Genomic DNA, 18,380 nt, shown 5'->3' on the forward strand with positions numbered 1-18,380 from the left:
ATGTGCCTAATAGGGCCCACTCTAGTGTATGGATGCTCCATTTCTCTTCGGTGATATTAAGGAAGGTGAAGCGCTGGCTTTAAGGGAAGGTCTGTTGGAAGGTATTGATTTTACTGTCGACCATCTCTTGCTGGAATCCGATAACAAGAATATCATCGCCTACATACAACAACAGGAGAAATTGGTTCCTTTATCTGTGGTGCCGATCATTGAGGACATTAGATTCCTAAGTTCCTCTGTCTTGGATTGTAAGTTCTCCTTTGTTCCTAAGAAAGCCAACTCTGTGGCTGATTGCCTAGCCCGGAAGGCCCTGTCTATGCCGTGTATGATAGTTTGGCCAAACTCCACTCCGTGGTTGGTTGCAACTTCAGTTTCTTCCACCATGTGTAATTCACGGGCTTATCAATAGATTATCCTTTACTAAAAAAAAATAAAAAATAAGGAGACCTGTAAAAATATAATTAAAATATCACGCTTACTGTTCTTGTTGTTCTAATTGTCATCGTTGTGAATACTCTTGAGTCTTGAAGATGCTATCTTCAATGGTATTTAGGAAAACCCTGAAATCATTGAGCGGGATAGGTTTTTCGTGGGTGAGCAGATCGATTTCCTTTTTTAGTAGAAGGTTCTGCTCGCCGATGGGGAGGCCAGCTTTATCCAACGATGAGAGTAAGCTGATAAGCAGCCCCTATTACAACCATGGGCCCTTAGGTTAGTTTTGGTTACTTTTGGTTAGTTTTGAATCCTCATTTAGTTAATGCTGGTAAATTTAATCTTCAGAGTACGTTAATCCCTAAGCTCCGGTTTCTTTTTGCAGTTGCATCTAACATATTCATGAGCAATGTTAAATGTCTGTGTCCTCATTCTAACGAGTACGATGCTGTTAATGAAAAAGGCATCGACGATTGGTCAGGGAGGGACACATATAAGAAAGTGTTACTCGGATTGTGCATTAGGTAATGTGAAATCTACTTCTATTTTCTTTCTCGATCAAGGTACTTATGTGGGGTTTTAATTGATTAAATCTACACTTCGATCTTCACAGACTTGTTTAAGTTTGTTGAAGCTCCGGCTCCGGATCAATTAACAGCTATGGGACCGAAGTTATACTCCGTAGATTACATTTCCCTTACCGATAAAGGGGATACAGTAATGATCAATATCCCAATGGCGGGGGTTGGTAGCAACGAAGATGTGAAGGTTTATTTATTACATCATCAGGGAAACAAAATTGTCGTGGAAGGTGAAAGCAAAGTCGGGTTGAGATATTATGCTACTATCTCCTTTAGTGGATTTTTGAAAATTGATGAGATTGATCTTGAAACGGAGAACGGGGTGGTCATACTCACTTTTCCGAAAGCACATAGTTACTGAAGGAATGTGGTAATAGTAGTAGTTTATGGAAAATGTCATAGTGGTTTACAGTATGTTGAATTACGACAACAAAAAAGTGAAGGTTTGTTAGCTTGTTTTTTGTTTTATTAATGAAGTATCTCATGTTAGTTGGGTTAATAAAGATTTTCTTTTTTAATCTACCGTTGTATTTAAGATAAAAAATGTGAGCACAATGGTCTTTTATTATAAATTCCACTTGGCAGATTTACTCAAAAAAAAAAAATCTACTTGGCAATTGGCAGTGGAATCGTTGTGCCGATCCTAGTCTAGTCGACAATATTAATCGTGCCAACGAATTAAACGAAATAATAATAATAAGATAGAAATGGAAGGCGAGCATTCTCTACCCATACTTAAGGATCAAGATGGGATCTCCTCTAGATCTAATGGCATATCAGAGCCAATCACCACGTCCCAGGTAAAAACCCTAGAGCAGAGTGGAACCGCTTAGAAAGAGATACCTACCGCCACAGTGAGGGCTACCTAGAGTGAGAGCAGCCAAGGATAACGGCTATGGAAGCATGGTGGTCTGTTATGTGCCTAATAGGGCCCACTCTAGTGTATGGACGCTCCATTTCTCTTCGGTGATATTGAGGAAGGTGAAGCACTGGCTTTAAGGGAAGGTCTGTTGGAAGGTATTGCTTTTGCTGTCGACCATCTTTTGTTGGAATCCGATAACAAGAATATCATCTCCTACATACAACAACAGGAGAAGCTGGTTCCTTTATCTGTGGAGCCGATCATTGAGGACATTAGATTCCTAAGTTCTTCTGTCTTGGATTGTAAGTTCTCCTTTGCTCCTAGGAAAGCCAACTCTGTGGCTGATTGCCTAGCTTGGAAGGCCCTGTCTATACCGTGTATGATAGTTTGACCAAACTCCACTCCGTGGTTGGTTGCAACTTCAGTTTCTTCCACCACGTATAATTCACGTGCTTATCAATAAATTATCTTTTACTAAAAAAAATAAAAATAAGGAGACCAGTAAGAATGGAATTGAAATATCGCGCTTACTGTTCTTGTTGTTCTGTGAATACTCTTGAGTCTTGAAGATGCTATCTTCGATGGTATTTAGGAAAACCCTGAAATCATTAGGCGGGATAGGTTTTCCGCGGGTGAGCAGATCGATTTCCGTCCTTAGTAGAAGGTTCTGTTCGCCGATGGGGAAGCTAGATTTATCCGACGATGAGAGTAAGCTGATAAGTAGCCCCTGTTACAATCATGATCCCTTAGGTTAGTTTTGGTTACTTTTGGTTAGTTTTGAATCCTTATTTAGTTAATGCTAGTAAATTTAATCCTTAGAGTACGTTAATCCCTAAGCTCCGATTTCTTTATGCAGTTGCATCTAACATATTCATGAGCAATGTTAAGTGTCTGTGTCCTCATTCTGATGAGGAGTATGTACGATGCTGTTAATGAGGAAGGCATTGGCGATTGGGCAGGGAGGGACACATTTAAGAAAGTGTTACTCGGATTGTGCGTTAGGTAATGTGAGATCTACTTCTATTTTCTTTCTCGATCAACGTACTTATGTTGGATTTTAATTAATTAAATCTACACTTCGATCTTCATAGACTCGTTTAAGTTTGTTGAAGCTCCGGCTCCGGACCAGATAACAGTTATGGGACTGAAGTTATACTCAGTAGATTACATTCCCCTTACCGATAAAGGGGATGTGGTAACGATCAATATCCCAATTGCGGGGATTGGTAGCAACGAAGATGTGAAGGTTTGTTTATTGTATCAGCAAAGAAACAAAATTATCGTGGAAGGTGAAAGCAAAGTCGAGCTGAGATATTATGCTACTATCTCCTTTAGTGGATTCTTGAAAATTGATGAGATTGATCTTGAAACGGAGAACAGGGTGGTCACACTCACCTTTCCGAAAGCGTATAGTTACTGAAGGAATGTGGTAGTAGTAGTAGTAGTAGTTTATGGGAAATGTCATAGTGGTTTACAATATGTTGAATTACGACAACGAAAAAGTGAAGATTTGTTAGCTTTTTTTTTTTGTTTTTTTAATGAAATATCTCATGTTAGCTGGGTTACTAGAGATTTTCCTTTTTAATCTCCCGTTGTATTTAAGATAAAAAATGTGAGCACAATGGTCTTTTATTATAAATTCCACTTGGCAGATTTACCCACAAAAAAAAATCTACTTGGCAATTGACAATAGAATCGTTGTGCCGATCCTAGTCTAGTCGACAATATTAATCGTGCCAACGAATCAAATAAAATAATAATAATAAGATAGAAATGAAAGGCGAGCATTCTCTACCCATACTCAACGATCAAGATGAGATCTCCTCTAGATCTAATGGCATAACGGTCAAGTATCTAACATTTGGTATCAGAGCCAATCACCACGTCCCAGCCAAAGATCCTAGAGCAGAGTGGAACCGCTTAGAAAGAGATACCTACCGCCAAAGTGAGGACTACCTAGAGTGAGAGCAACCAAGGACAACAGCTATGGAAACATGATGGTCTATTATATGCCTAATAGGGCCCACTCTAGTGTATGGACACTAAATTAGACCAGTCTAGTATTGGATAGGTTAAAGGGTTTGAATTAATGTATTCCATCAACTCTGGAGCTTTTGACGTATCGATCAAATACCTAACACAATTCCTACAAGGTCCATCTCAAAGCTACTGAATTGTGATGTCGTGTTAATCCATCATTTCCATCATTTTTTCTGGGCAGCTTTGAAGCACAAAGCTTAATTGGTCACCCTGCCATGAAGCTTAAAATTATTATCCAATGGTGTGGAAAATCATTTATTTTGTGCATTCTTATTTTTTCCTTTTGATACTCATTTTGTGTATTCACGAATCCTAAATGACCAAAGTGCTAACCTTACTGATGCTACAAGGCCTTCTCATTTCTATGGTTTTAAATTCAGCACGATTACCTAATCCATATGGCAGCCCTAGAACCATACTGAGTAAGATATTGAACTCTTTTAAGTTTCCAGGTTTGATTCTTTTACTAACTGGGATCTCCCCCACATTTTGTGATGTCTACAATAGCAATTCAAAATAACCAATATAGCCGCAGGGATATTAACAAAAGCAAGGCAGCAGAAAAATGTGAGAAACCAGTGACACTGGTGGCCCATGAAATTTCTAACCCCTTCCCCCACCCCAAAAAAAGAAAAAAGGACTAAGAATACTCTCATTTGCAGCCAGTTCCCATCATATATTACATCATTTTGACCCTTTTACAATTTGAAGCAGCACCTCGCACCCCTTTGCCACAAATGGAATACAGTGCCGAAGCGGACCTTAATGAGGGTGACTTGTCAATGTATGCATATCTTTCATTCCCATTCCAGTACAGAATTATCCGATTCGTACAGGAATGAGACCAACTATCACCTGCACCAAGAAAACCAAGGGAAACATTTTCAGTGTCAAGCTAAGAGCAATACTCCACTAGAGTGAAACAAGGAAAAAAAGAGAGGAAGAATTGCTGGTTATATGAAGTGTACACTTACCTAAAATTGAACAAAGTCTATACAACAGGTAAAGAATCGATACTTTAATGACAGTGCTAGCAATGACTTTGTTCAGTTACTAGTGTACTAGGGATGGTGAGATACTACAACAGCGACATCTCAGAAGGTGACTGTCTTATTGAGGGAAGAAGGTTGGTTAAGCAAAGTTTTAAGCTCTGTATTTTTCAAATGATAATAGGTGCAAGTCAAAGGATCTGTTCGTTCTCTGCTCATCAAATATAGAAAGTTAGTTGATGAACAAGACTTGAAAGGGTAATGTTAAGTAGCATTTCCCAAAAGTTAGGGATAAAGCAGCAAGGAAAATCTTAGCAAGCTGCTTAGTACTAGTTAATGCATTCCCAAGTAAAATAAAATGTTAAAAAATAATTATTTCAACTGTAACGCAATAATTTATATCATTAGAAATACATTGAGTAAGGAAGTGAGGCGCAGGATCATCCATAAACTCGTAAACAACATTAGGCATGATAAGGAATTGCCAAGATATCAGTACACTGAAGAGATATTGTCTTTCAGTACAAAAATCAAACTAAATTTCATCTGAATAAAGCTTTTGCAGCAGGTGAAATTCTGATTCTCTGCAAAGTGGCATTAGTTGAAGTTATGAAGCTTCCATATGATAGAAGGTTAAAAAGTTTAACAGGGCAGATACTACCCTCCACATTCTGGTGAAACCTAAAAGTAAATAAAAAAAGAAAGCTAAATATGCACCTTTTTTTGACCAAGCCATAAGCAAGGCTACATATTATTACTCATGCAGTTGTATGTGGAAGAGTTTTTGGATTTTGGAGATCCTCAGTCTATTTTTAGGGAGGAATTGAATTCTTCCTTGGAATGAAAAGAACCGAAATGTAAAAAATTTTGAAAAAAAAAGAGAAAGAAAGAAAGATGGCACTTGCAGATTTATTTTCCATCTGTAAAGAGATGTTAATAGAGGTGCTTGGAAAGGATGAAAACCCAAAACAGGGGTACTGCAGGTCCAATATGGAAAATAAGTAGCCTTCAATCAGGAGCTCCGATTGGCTCCAAATCTCAATTGAGTTGAGTAGTATACCAGTGGTTGAAAACCCCAAAAATTTCACACAAATCTGATGGACAGTTTGTGAGTAATTAAAAAAAACAAAACTTCAGAAACCTTACCCTAAAACAGTGTACCGCATGGAGTCTAGAGTGATATTGCAGTAACTGATTAGTGAGTCTGATTGGTCTCAAATCATGATCGAGGGAGCCTCCAATAGGGATCAATCTTCCCTAAAAAACTGGGACCAAACCAGTGGCTGGGTAGCAGCCAATGAGCAATCGCAATAATCTTCAATAACTCAGAATTCCAGAGAATACGGCAAGCTATAACTTCAAAAATCTTGACTTCAATAGATCTTCACTCCAAGGGAAATCAAAACAGGAAATCGTGACCCTAGTTCTTCATCATTAATATCAACTAGAGTCTAATATAGCCAACCTGCAGCATTGGGTGCTGCAACCTTCAAACCGAGATCCTTAAAGCCTTCAAAACCAGAATCGATGAGCAGTAAATTACTGCTTGTGCTCTGATACCATGTAACTAAATATAACTTAGACCAACCAAATCAGAAACCAGAACAAGAGGAGAGAAGAGAATAAGGAGAAACTGATCCAGCGACAGAATCAGTATGTGGTTGCTGCTGCTGGACTCTAACCAATATATAGATAATGTAAGTTGTAGAAATCTAACAAGGGAACCAAATTAGAATAGGAAACTGCTAACTAGAAACACAAGACACAACAGGAATAGGAAACTAAACAACCTATCACAACTGGGACTCTCCCCCTGTCGTGAATACACCAAGCACTTCTATTAACATCACTTAACACCATCGAATCTCCTTGCTACATTTTAACAGGGATGGTTGGAGTGAACCAAAAAAAAAAAATAAAACTTTATGGTTACCTTTCAAGGGAAACAACTCCCTTGCAACAATAGAAATTGCATGGGGATTTCAAATACTGTTGATTGTGCAAAGCTCAGACTCTCAGAGCATATATATTAGTGAAAAGTAGAAAAAGACATATGGTGACAAAGCCCATATGGTGACAAAGGTAACATAAAAAGTAGAAATGAGGAGCGCATATATGCTACAGCAGTTCTATGACTAGCCAATATTTATAGCAAGGAAATTATCAAGAAAAATATATTATGGAGTTCAAGAAAAAGTCAAACGCCTACTGAGATTGTAATTACCTAGAGCAAGAGCTAACTGAACTGAACCTTCACTGAACTTTGTGGTGACTTGGTTCAATATCACAACCTAGAGAAAGGGGTGGGGTAGTAAGAAACCAGAGACACAGTAAGTCAATTTCTCAATAAATGGAGATAATTAACCATTTCACATATATACAAATTAGATCATAATAACTTCTGTGAGACTCAAGCAGGTTATTTTAGGCCCATTAGGATTTTTCAAGTTCAACTTACGGAATTGAAATAAAGATAAAAAAGTAGAAGCAATTAAAATGAACATAGTGAAATTTAAATTAAAAAATTTCAATATTGAACAATAGCACTACTGAATTAACCAATTTTGTCTTGCACTCTTATATACAAAACATAGACAATAAGTTAACCCATACACATTGTCTGGGCCATGTCAAGTTCAGTTGACTGAGTGACCAACCAAAACCAAACCCAGTAAATGGTTTATCATTACCAACCACACATCAAAGAATACTCTATAAAAAAATAAAAAAAATAAAAGGAAAAAGAACTCTGTCCAGGAGTGTGGCCTACGCTAGCACTCTTATGAGTCTATCTCTCTCCTCCCCATATGAAAAGACACCTCTACCCCCTTGTTTTGAGGAGGAGAGAGATACAGGCATGGGAGTGCTGGCGTAGGCCACACTCCCGGACAGAAAACTACTTCCCAAAAAAAAATTGGAGAGGGCCCGTGTTAAGTGACGGAAGATCTCTTGTTTAGCTGGCTTAAGTTTCAGAATTCCAACAAGTTTTAAAATTGGAGAGAGACGGAAGAAAAGAATATTGGCAATAATAAGTTGTCCAGAAGACCCTTATGCAGCCTTTGTTTGTCTTAACTCAGGGGTGCACATTAGATGAATCTACTGGATCAAAGTCCCTACCTATGCATGAACTATACAGATTATGGACACAGGTTTTGGAATAATACATGGGTCCAATGCATATCAAGGTAATGGCAGAAAAACAAGTGCTTGATATGGCCATGTATTACATAATTAGTGGAAGATAATGTCATATTTTCTATGACCAAAATTCAAAAGATACACAAATGAATTGTATTTTAGCGGTCTGCAACAGGGAAAACAGATTCAACTAAACGCATCGAAGGATTTTTCTAATTGCAGGTTAGACCATGTCCAACAGACACCCATGCAGAGGTTTGAAAAAATGGACGTGAAGTTACAGAGTAAAGAATATAGATGTGTACAATGTATTTCACTATCTTTCCCTCTTGAATTGACACAAAGGGATGCAACCTAGTGCAAGTCCCGATTTGCAGGGTTCCAGGAGAGGTGGACTGTAGACAGTCCTAACCTTAGACCTTTTTACACAAAGCGACCACTCTCAAGACTTAGAATGGCATCTTCAAGCTGGCGGCCCAAGCTTTATACGATAGCACCAGGAGCACACATTAATGCTTACCGCCAAATTGAATTTTTGAGCAAGTTTCATCAATTTCAGTGCCAATCCACCAAGTACTCGAGTCCGAAGAGCCAAGTCATCAAAATCTTGGCGGAAGTGAAAAGTAACACTATCGATAATTACAATTTTAACCTGTAAAAACAAAGATTTGTTAAAATAATAGCACAACAGGTAGCTAGTGAACACACAGGGAATAAACTAATCAAACAGTAAGAAAACCATTAAGACTAAACTATTTTTGTACATAAAATGCTGCAAAGGAAAAGATTAAAATAATACGTTGGTCGATTGAGGCATTTGATGAGATTGGAATTCCATTTTCAGTTCAGAGACTGATAGCATGCAAAGAAATGTGTATGCGTATGAACGCTCATTAGAATGCTTGGGAGTTTGAAGAAAGATAACAGCCTCTCGTACAGAACACGAAACACAGTTGGTGTAATTTCTTTAATTTGAACAAACTAAAATTGGGGACCTATCCATTCAAATGGTGCTACTTTCTTCCCTGCAATTTGGACATACCCCAAAATAAACCCAAAAAAGTGCTTGCAGCAACTTGAACACACCGTTTCCAGGCCTATATCATTGAGCATGGCAATTTAACAGGAGATCATGAATATGGGGTTAAACGTTCTATGGCTGGTGTAGACCCAAAAACTTCTGAGGTGTGGGAAATATGGAATTTCTGTGAGCACAAAATGGAATCAAGAATTCTTATCAAGGGAGTGCAAGTCTGTGTCCTATAAATCGCTTCTAACAGAAAGGAAATAATTATAGTAAAAAAGTATGAAATCAATAGCTACAAAAGCTCATTAATTTAAAATTCAAGCTCGAATATTGTGTAGTACACCTACATCTTTATGCTCCGAAATGAACTTGTCTAAGTAGTTTATCAACGCAACTTGCTCAGTATAACTGCATATCCGGAAATAGAATATGTTTTCCAAGAAAGCATTCGGTTGTAATTTGTCTTGGCAAGCTTGAAAATTCTTCTGTTGAAAAGGACAGTTTTCCACCATGTCCTTGATGCATGCATCTGCAATTTGGAAAACGCGCTCAGGAAGGAAGCTACCTTCTGTATCTGATCACCACACAAATCTAGTGTTTGAGCAGACAGTTCCAAAAGGTGCATTAATCACTTACAAAGAAGTTCAGAGGCATGCCTATATAAATTGCTTTTCCTCCTAGGCCACCATAATCAACCGGAATCTGAACATTAACCGCAAGCTGAATCCTGCACATTCTGGATTGAGTTATTATTCAATCAGGTTGGCATTGTAAAACACAGCTTAGTTGAAACGTCGTGAAACCATACCCCAGTTGTGTTTTCCCAATGCCTGGTACTCCACCTGTAAAAGAGTACATACAAAAGGCAAAATGATCAAAAGTATTCTCTATCAAAGGATGTGTTCATCACATAAACAAAAAGAGAAACTGAACCAACTGACGCCCACAGTGGAATCACATCTCCCACAAAGAAACAACAAACCAATTTCAGTAACTTCTTTGCAACTTATTCCACCGCCCAAAATGTTATCTAGCTCTGTGCAGGATGTAGTAATTCGAGTGATGAAGTCTTCCTCATGAAGCATGTCCCAGGCAGTCTGTGCACCTGTGGTAAATAAAAAATATAACACTCAATAACAAGTGTGGGTCTTTCTTACTGATCAACACATTATCAACTCCTATATTATTTCCTCAACTTAACACAATATGTTGTTGAACCAGGCTACCAGAATTAAGTGAAGCACTAACGAGTGATTGAATTGGAATATTGGATGGTAGTTCATAGTAATTTGGGCCTCTCAGTAAAAAATCTGGCTCTAGAAGCAGCAGGACACAATTTCACTTCAATGGGCAAAAAGACCAAATGCAGCTGTGAACTGAATTGTGTGCCAAGGATCTCAGTGACTTCAGATCCACCACAAAGGACAGTGGCTATTACTAAGATTTTTAGACGGTTTAGTCCCTTGTCAAACTCTTAAACGAAATTGACCCTATGATTCTAACTCCTATAAATTTCAGAAGTTGCAAAAATCAACTGGGACATAGCTGGGCCTGATAAAAGGACCTTGCATCCTTTCCATAGCTAATGCACTGTAATTTGACCTAAACTACCAAGAAATTTTAGGTACGATGAAGCATGCAATAGGAATTGACATAATTGATTTTTCAATGGAAACCCCTTGAGAGAGAGAGAGTACCGACTACAATAGCTTTAGTTCCATCAAATGTCCTACTGCTTTGTGAAGCGACCACCTTCAGAATTTCAAGTGCTTCGTACTCAGAAATATTCAAGTCTGAAAACAAACGAGAGATGATGAATACATTTGCTTTCGTTCAAGAAATATAAGAGAAGTGTGAGGGAAAGAAAGAAAGAAAAAAGGAGTAGTAGTACCGCGAGCGAGGTGAGGGGGAGAGAGTGCAGACAGGGATGAAAGAGTAGTGTAGCCTGCCGATATTAGCTTCGCTCTCTGTGTAGGTGAGAGCGGTAGATTCCTTACTTCCATCTCCGCCATCCTTTCCACCTCTGCCTAGCTTGCGCTTTGAAGGGGCTCTCCAACTCGGAGCGTTGGGATTTCTCTTTCTCAGTTAATCGAGTTGGAACCTTGGAAGCGCCCTTCTTCGGTCGTCTCGCGCGCGCCTAACCCCGATTTCCCGCCAGAGCCCCGAAGCAGTGTTGCATTGTTGGGCGAGTGGGCGTGGTAAGCTCTTGCCAAATATCAAGTCCAAGCCCAGCCTATACATACACGGAATTAGGCCCAAATCTAAACTATTTTATTATAAGCCCAATGTCACGGCTCGCCACCATAAGCCCACGGGTCAACTACAAAGCCTATGGATCTTGGCTTATGGGCTAAACAAGGTTTCGTATCTAGAATTTTCTACTCAATTGTAGGAAGTTTAGATAGTGATGAGAAGTCTTTAGAAGCTAGAAGGCTCTAGAGATATGTTGTAACTAAGCAAATCCTTATAGATTCATACCAAAGAAGCATTCCCCTCCATCATATGTCTCTTTCTCTTTGTAAATAATATAAGGGAGAAAAATCGATACCTAGGCGTGTGTGGTGAGCTGCCCATGCGCCCAAACACAAGGGCAGATGAAATGACCGTTCCCGTGGAAAGGTGGAATTTCCCAAGGGTGCGGCAGTCATTACGCCCACCCTTGTATCTGGGCGTAGCGGCAGCGCACCGCACGTGCCCAAGTAGCGTTCTCTTTGCTTAATAGAAATATGGGAGAGGGTTGGGCATGCCGACAGCTTTCGGTAAGCTAGCAGCATACATCAATCACAGGACTCAACATAGGAGGACAAGGGAGTCTTTTCCATAAGAGAAGGAGAAAGGATGACACATGCTAGGCACCCTGGCCCAGCCTTTTCCCTATACATACATATAATGGGTAACTTCTAAGAACGCAGACCTTCATAAACTTATAAAGGGGCCCAAATTTTGCCTCATGGTGGATTAGATAAGAACCAAATTATGTGGATAGTTACACCCAAGGTCTTCTGGTTGCATATAAATTTCAACCCGAACAAAGTTTGCCGATGACAAAATAGAGGTCTAAAAATTCAGGACTATGGGAGAGTGTACAATAGTATTTAGAGACTCGAAGTACTCTAGGAATACATGAACCGGGCGGGGCACATTGGACATTTCCGGCCTCAAGTATTGGGCCTTTGGGCTTTCGTAAAGCCCATTAAATCTAGTGGTCATCTGATTCCATCATGTGCTTTTGGAGTCTTGAGCAACTCATGTCCATAAACGGAGGAAGATTACAAAACCCTAAAATGCGGAAGCCAGGATGAAGTGGTTTTAGTGGTTTAAGTTTTGGTGTTTAATTAAAGGGAAAAAGAACTTTGTCCAGGAGTGTGGTCTACGCCAGCACTACCATGAGTCTATCTCTCTCCTCCCCATATGAAAAGACACCTCTGCCCCTTGTTTTGAGGAGGAGACACATAGACACAGGGGAGTGCCGGTGTAGGCCACACTCTCGGATAGAAAACTGCTTCCCTTAATTAAATAGATGTGTATAATAGTGAGTCATCCACTAGATATTGGTGATGAAGCTGATGAAATTATGTAGATTGTATACGGTTCTATAATAAATTAATAAGAAAGAGAATGCTACCTAGGCACATGCCGTACGCTGCCCTTGCGCTCAGACATAGGGTGAGTGAAATAACTGTTGCGCGCCCTCAAAAAATTCTGCCTTTCCATGGGGAGTAACAGTCATTTCACCCACCCAGCGTCTGATCGCAAAGGCAACGTACCACAGGTGCCCATGTAGCATTCTTTCTTCCTAAATTAAGAATGATGAAATTATGGTTTCACATATCATTTAATACATTTCTATTGATAAGCAAATGGAATCAAACTTCACCATACAAATGAATCGTTACTGTGTGTCAGTTGATACTTAAATACTGCTATTAAGTTTATCTACAAGTACTTTTTTCATGGTGAACTTTCAATTACATCAATCATCTCTCTCTCTCTTTCGGTGGCAAAGTTGCATTATAACCTCAAACAATGAGTCAATCAATGAGGATGGAATCTTCATCTTCGTACATAAAATATGATTTCTCTAGTCAAATCCAATATGTGAACATTTTCCTTTTTTTGAAATCCAACATATGGACGTGTCTCTTGATCTTAAAGGGACAAAGAACACTGCATGATCACGTGGAATCTATGCTCAAACACAGGAGTGAATCAAATTACTGTCTTGTTTTCTATGAAATAAAAAATCTTATCCATGTTGATGCCCCTATGTATTCTCATTGACCTTGCATTGGTGCAGGGTCACGTGATCAAACAGCAATCTCTTGTCCAAAGTTAAAACAATGTGTATTGGGGTGGGGGGTGGGGGGTAGGGGGAGTGGGGAGAGTGGTAAGGAAAGGAAAAGAAACAAAGGTTATGAGTTTCATAAAAAAACAATTGAAGCCAACAACATTTTAATTTTCTAGAAAATTTTCTCGTGAATTAACAAAAAAAGTCATCCGACCAAAATGACAGGCTCAATTATTGTATTGGGTTTGAAAAAGTCAAAATATCCAAGCTTCAAATCATCTCTTTTAACCTTCTCTCCCCTTGGATATGAAACTAATTGTTTTTATGAAAAAGCAAGACAAATGGGATAGTTTTAGTCCCACATTAGTGAGCTACAAGTGACATATAAGGGACATATGGTTCAAGGGAAGTTTTCCTTCTCACATGTGTGAGGTTGGGGTCTGGGGTGCTACTGCTTATAAATACACACTTATATGAATATGTAATCATACATATTTATGTGATTAGATAGAATTGTTTTATCTTGGAGGTATAGGTGCAAGGTCAATCCAGATTATAGAATTAATGCATCTAAAAACCTTAAGGACCAAGAAAAATATGAGCTCCAATCCCATATTGGAAAATCTTTATTACAATTCTCTGATGGCCCACTTACTGTTCAACAGCTCCAGCAATTCTTCGGGATCATAAACTATATGACTGAGTTCATCCCCAATCAAACTCAATATATAGGTCTATTGAATGCCCTCCTCAAGAAGAACCCTCTACCATGGTCATCCCAGCATACAGTAGCAGTCAAGCATCTCAAAGATATTAATCAGAAGCTTCCTCCTCTCCAGATCTCATCAACAGGTCTTTGAATTCTCCAAACATATGCCAGTGATACACATTGGGCGGCAGTCCTCCTTGAAGAAAAGCAGGGAAAGAGACATGTTTGTGGATATCGCAGTGTCCAGTTCAAACTCTCTGAGCAGCACTACCACTCCACTTTCAAGGAAATTCTTGCAGTTCGAAGAGGTATCGAAAAATCTCAGTTCTACTTAATTGGTCATATTTTTCAGATAGAAATGGACATCTCTTCATTCCCCATAATGCTTTAGTTCAAGCAGAAGACTCTCCCGGAACCACAACTTCTCAGGTGGGTAGATTGGTTTTCAAAATGACATGACTAAATTCTAATTGTTCGTGATTCAACATACTTGAAGTGCATGAGTATGTGTTGCCAATTTCTGTTTTGCCATTACTATTTGGTGATATATATTTACTGTCCTACATCAGAAAAGTCATACACTATTTCTTTGTATGCGATTACATTACTTGATTATGAGATGGATAATATCCCCCCACCCCCCGGATTGGGGTCTCCTGTTGCGCGCAGCTGCCCCAACTGCACTGCTGTGCAGACACAACAGGGTGTGAAATGACCACCTTACCTCCACTTGGGTGAAGCGCTTGAATAGGGGTAAGGCGGTCATTTTACACTTTACTGTGTCTGCGCAACAGGGCAATTGGGGCAGCTGCACAGTAGATGATCTGGATCCCCACCCCACCCCCATTTGATTCCTCTCCAGGGAGCTCAGCGCCCAGGGGGCATCCAAGGGTTGGGTTGTGTCGTACACATCTCGACGCACGCCTAGAGATGTATGCGGCACAACCAACGACTGGATGCTCCCTAAGCGTGTTGGGCTCCCTGGAGAGGAGCTCAATCCCTTTAAATTCTTTGTTTGATAGGCTGGAAATCGTATAAGAAATGGTATCTCATGGAAACTTGTGAGACATACTCTAATTGATTGCTAAAAACATGAAACATAGATTTATCAAAACAGAAACTAAAATAGATTTATTTAAAAAATAAAAAGAAAAATCAATCTGGACACCTCCCTTGAAAACAAGGAGGAAGAGGGGAACAAAAAGGACTATTTTTTCCTTCTTTTCCTAACCTTCTTATATTTTAAACTTCTGAATTGCTTAAACTTAATGTCTACCCCCCACACATAAACACAAACACAAGTTGCAAACCTGCACAGCCCTAGACTTGCAGTCCCAATGATATATTAAAGAGGAACACATTCAAACATTGAGCTGTCATCGACAAACAAACCATTAAATGGTCAACAGCTCCAATGGACCGATCTTAGACCTTTGAAATTAAATGATCATTGTTCATTAAGGTAAACCAATCTTCAAGAGATAGCAAGAGCATTATTGAGTTCACCACTCAGTGTTTTAAAATCTCCATTGCCGACCTCAAGGATCCCAAAATGCAACTCAGTCCTTCTTTTCTCCTCACTCAGGACTATTGTTATTATTTGAGTAGGGCTGCAAATGGGTATCCAAAAATTCAAAATTTATTCGCATCCGTATTCGTTTAGAGGTATTTAATTAATTCAAAAAAAAATAATTATTCAATCCGAATACATATCCAACTAATGATTTTGAAGATTCAACAGATTTTAAAGAATGAGAAAATGAAAATTATAAGACTAAAACATGGGTTACACAAGTTAGAGATGTAAACGGATAGTCAAAAATCTGAATTCGATTTGCATCCACATCCATTTAGGAATATTCGTATTTGGGCAGGAAGGAAATATCCGAATCTGACCACGTCTGATCCATATTCATTCCATTTACATCCTTATATTTGAGTTCCACATGAAAGTAATAATCTCATATCAGATGTGAGTACCTTGATCTGAAGGCTTATAAGGACTTGGACATCCTCTTCTTAATCGCTAGTTTTTAAGGGTGAGTTCTACCTGAATCGAAACAATTATTACAAGCCTACCATAAGAAGAAATTTGGTGATTCAGTAAATTGCTCACCCTAGCATATATTTATAGTTATTTCCCCCTCGCCCTCGCCCTCCCCCTCCCCCCACACCCCAAAGGCATTGTACATTGTTGTACCTATCTCATAATAATGAGGAATATGGATTTCCCTACAACTTATGCAATTGAGGATCCAACCCTTTAATGGGAAGCCTGATCAAGACATTATTGAAAGATAGATAACTAGGGTCACTCTTGCATAGGATTCCATCCAAAGGTGTACCTAGTCTACTTTGAAGACAAAATCTCTCCCAAAATCTATAGTGTAAAAAACACAACAATTAAACACTACAGTGTTGTTAGTTTTGTCATTCAATGTTGATGTTCTATCTATTGAAGTTTGTGTTTGAATTATATTGTTGCTGGTTTGAACATATTTCTCAAATTTTAAGTCATGTTGATATCATTTGTCTTCTATTGTGTTAAAGATCACATAAAATTATAGATATAATCCATTTTACCCTATGAGATGATACATTTTTAGGTCACCCATTTCACTAAAGGAGAGGGAGAGTAGAGAGAGATAGAGAATGTGTTTTCTATTTCAAAGGAAAAGATGATAGGTTCTGTCATAGTTTTCATTATATATTATATAAGAAGAAGAAAGAAGACCAATCTACTTTACCCATTGGTCAAACTAATAAACAATGAATCCTCTTTTAAGTGACTGAAAAGTATGATTGCCAACCATAAAGGGATCTAACTACTCATTAAATTTTTTTTTTTTGGGTCTAATCAAAAGAGATTCAAGATTTGTCACTTTTCACTTATATCAAGCAGAAAGCTTTTAATTTCAAGTTTTCCTTTTTATACTTCATTGCTTCTCTGGGTTCACCATCAAAACCAGCTATAATTCATTAATTTTCTTAACCAATATATATAAAGCTATACAAAGCTAAAAATTCTAAACCTCCTAGAAATGAAGTAATACAGAAATAGATTAAAACAAAAATCAATTTGATCCAGTAGTGTAGGTCAAGAGAAATGGCAAAAGAAGATAACCAACATAAATTTTCTAAATGCTAGCATTGATATCAATAACACTTTCTATAGCTAAGCTATTGTTACTCTTAAACCCATGACATCATTGATTTAAAGGCCTTCAACAACTCTCTTCCAAACACAATAAATGATTATTCTAAAATTAGTTTAATAGTCAATAGAATTGATAAAGCTGAAGACCTTGGTCTCTTGGGGAGAAAAGAATTTTGATTGTTGGAATAGATTGTATTTTTCAATATTTGGAAAGAAAAAAAGATTCATCAATCTGTGTTTCTCTTCAATACTCAAATCCCAGCTTTGTAGTTAGTATTTTTGAATAAATTTCTGTGTCAGACATTTTCATAAACTCAAGTTATTTATCACAAAACATAATGGGTATTCATTGTTCATCACCAATCACAAGTCCATTTCATTCAATCTACTTATAAGGATAGAGAGAATCTAAATTATGAACTATGACTCTGAATCATATCCCCCCACAAAGATGACCAAAGTCAATTAATTCTTACACAGGAGAAGATACCCCGGATCCTCTGTGGCGCGGCAGGGCATCCCGTGCATCAGACGGCCTTGCTACGCTGGACACGCAGCCCCATACACCACCCTTGTGTTAGGCTGCGTGTCCGGGGCAGCAGGGACGCCCGATGGTGCGCCGAACGTCCTGCCGCACCACAGTGGAACCCTATCCGATACCTACATGCTTTCCTAGTAAAGGAATTTATTATTTTAAATAATAGTAATCTTTCCAATAAAGATGTGTGACAAAATTAAAGTAATTCCCTTGCCATAATTGTGTAGTAACTAGTAATTAGTAATCATTAAAAAAAAGAAAGAGGAAATATTATCTTCTTCTTGCATGCTATTGAGATAAACTGTTTTTGTATCAGATATATAATTGAATCAGTTTCTGCTACTAGCTAGATAAGACGCTATAAACAACAATCTAAATGAAATCTAGACAATCTATTCTTACAATAAAACTAAAATGGAGTGGGTAATCTATAGCTATCAAGGAAACAATAATCAGTCATATGGTCTTTGCTTTTGGAATTTTATTAGATAGGAACAAATTAAGTATCAATCAATCAATCAATGAACTAGTTGGCTGGGGTACACAAACCCTAAAACACAAATTTTCTCTATCTTAATGTAATCCGATCATTGTTGGTACTTCAGTTCCACACAAATTT

General features: G+C 38.3%; 1 protein-coding gene across 2 annotated transcripts; it reads right to left on the reverse strand.

Annotated features, from left to right (window-relative positions):
- Positions 1-4,574: 4,574 nt before the first annotated feature.
- Positions 4,575-11,116, reverse strand: LOC122649203 (DNA repair protein RAD51 homolog 3-like). Of its 2 annotated transcripts, XM_043842585.1 has the most exons (9): positions 10,961-11,116; positions 10,767-10,862; positions 10,052-10,174; positions 9,878-9,911; positions 9,726-9,796; positions 9,417-9,643; positions 8,563-8,694; positions 7,129-7,195; positions 4,575-4,770 (listed from the first exon to the last, which is right to left on the reverse strand). In XM_043842585.1, exons 1-9 carry the CDS (start codon positions 11,079-11,081, stop codon positions 4,595-4,597), a joined length of 1,047 nt encoding a protein of 348 aa, XP_043698520.1. In that variant the 5' UTR covers positions 11,082-11,116; the 3' UTR covers positions 4,575-4,594. The 2 variants fall into 2 exon arrangements, with proteins under 2 accessions (XP_043698520.1, XP_043698521.1); XM_043842586.1 differs by lacking the exon at positions 7,129-7,195.
- Between the last annotated feature and the right edge of the window lie 7,264 nt (positions 11,117-18,380).

This window comes from Telopea speciosissima, chromosome 1 (assembly GCF_018873765.1).
Source record: "Telopea speciosissima isolate NSW1024214 ecotype Mountain lineage chromosome 1, Tspe_v1, whole genome shotgun sequence".
Taxonomy (NCBI): domain Eukaryota; kingdom Viridiplantae; phylum Streptophyta; class Magnoliopsida; order Proteales; family Proteaceae; genus Telopea; species Telopea speciosissima.

What these genes read in the sequence shown, in the direction of transcription:
- LOC122649203 (XM_043842585.1), bottom strand. Translation starts at nt 11,081, where the DNA reads ATGGCGGAGATGGAAGTAAGGAATCTACCGCTCTCACCTACACAGAGA. An exon ending in ATTGGGAAAACACAACTGGG is followed by an intron (nt 9,797 to 9,877) that starts GTATGGTTTCAC and finishes CAGAATGTGCAG; the next exon opens with GATTCAGCTTGCGGTTAATG. An exon ending in CTCAAAAATTCAATTTGGCG is followed by an intron (nt 7,196 to 8,562) that starts GTAAGCATTAAT and finishes CCCTTTCTCTAG; the next exon opens with GTTGTGATATTGAACCAAGT.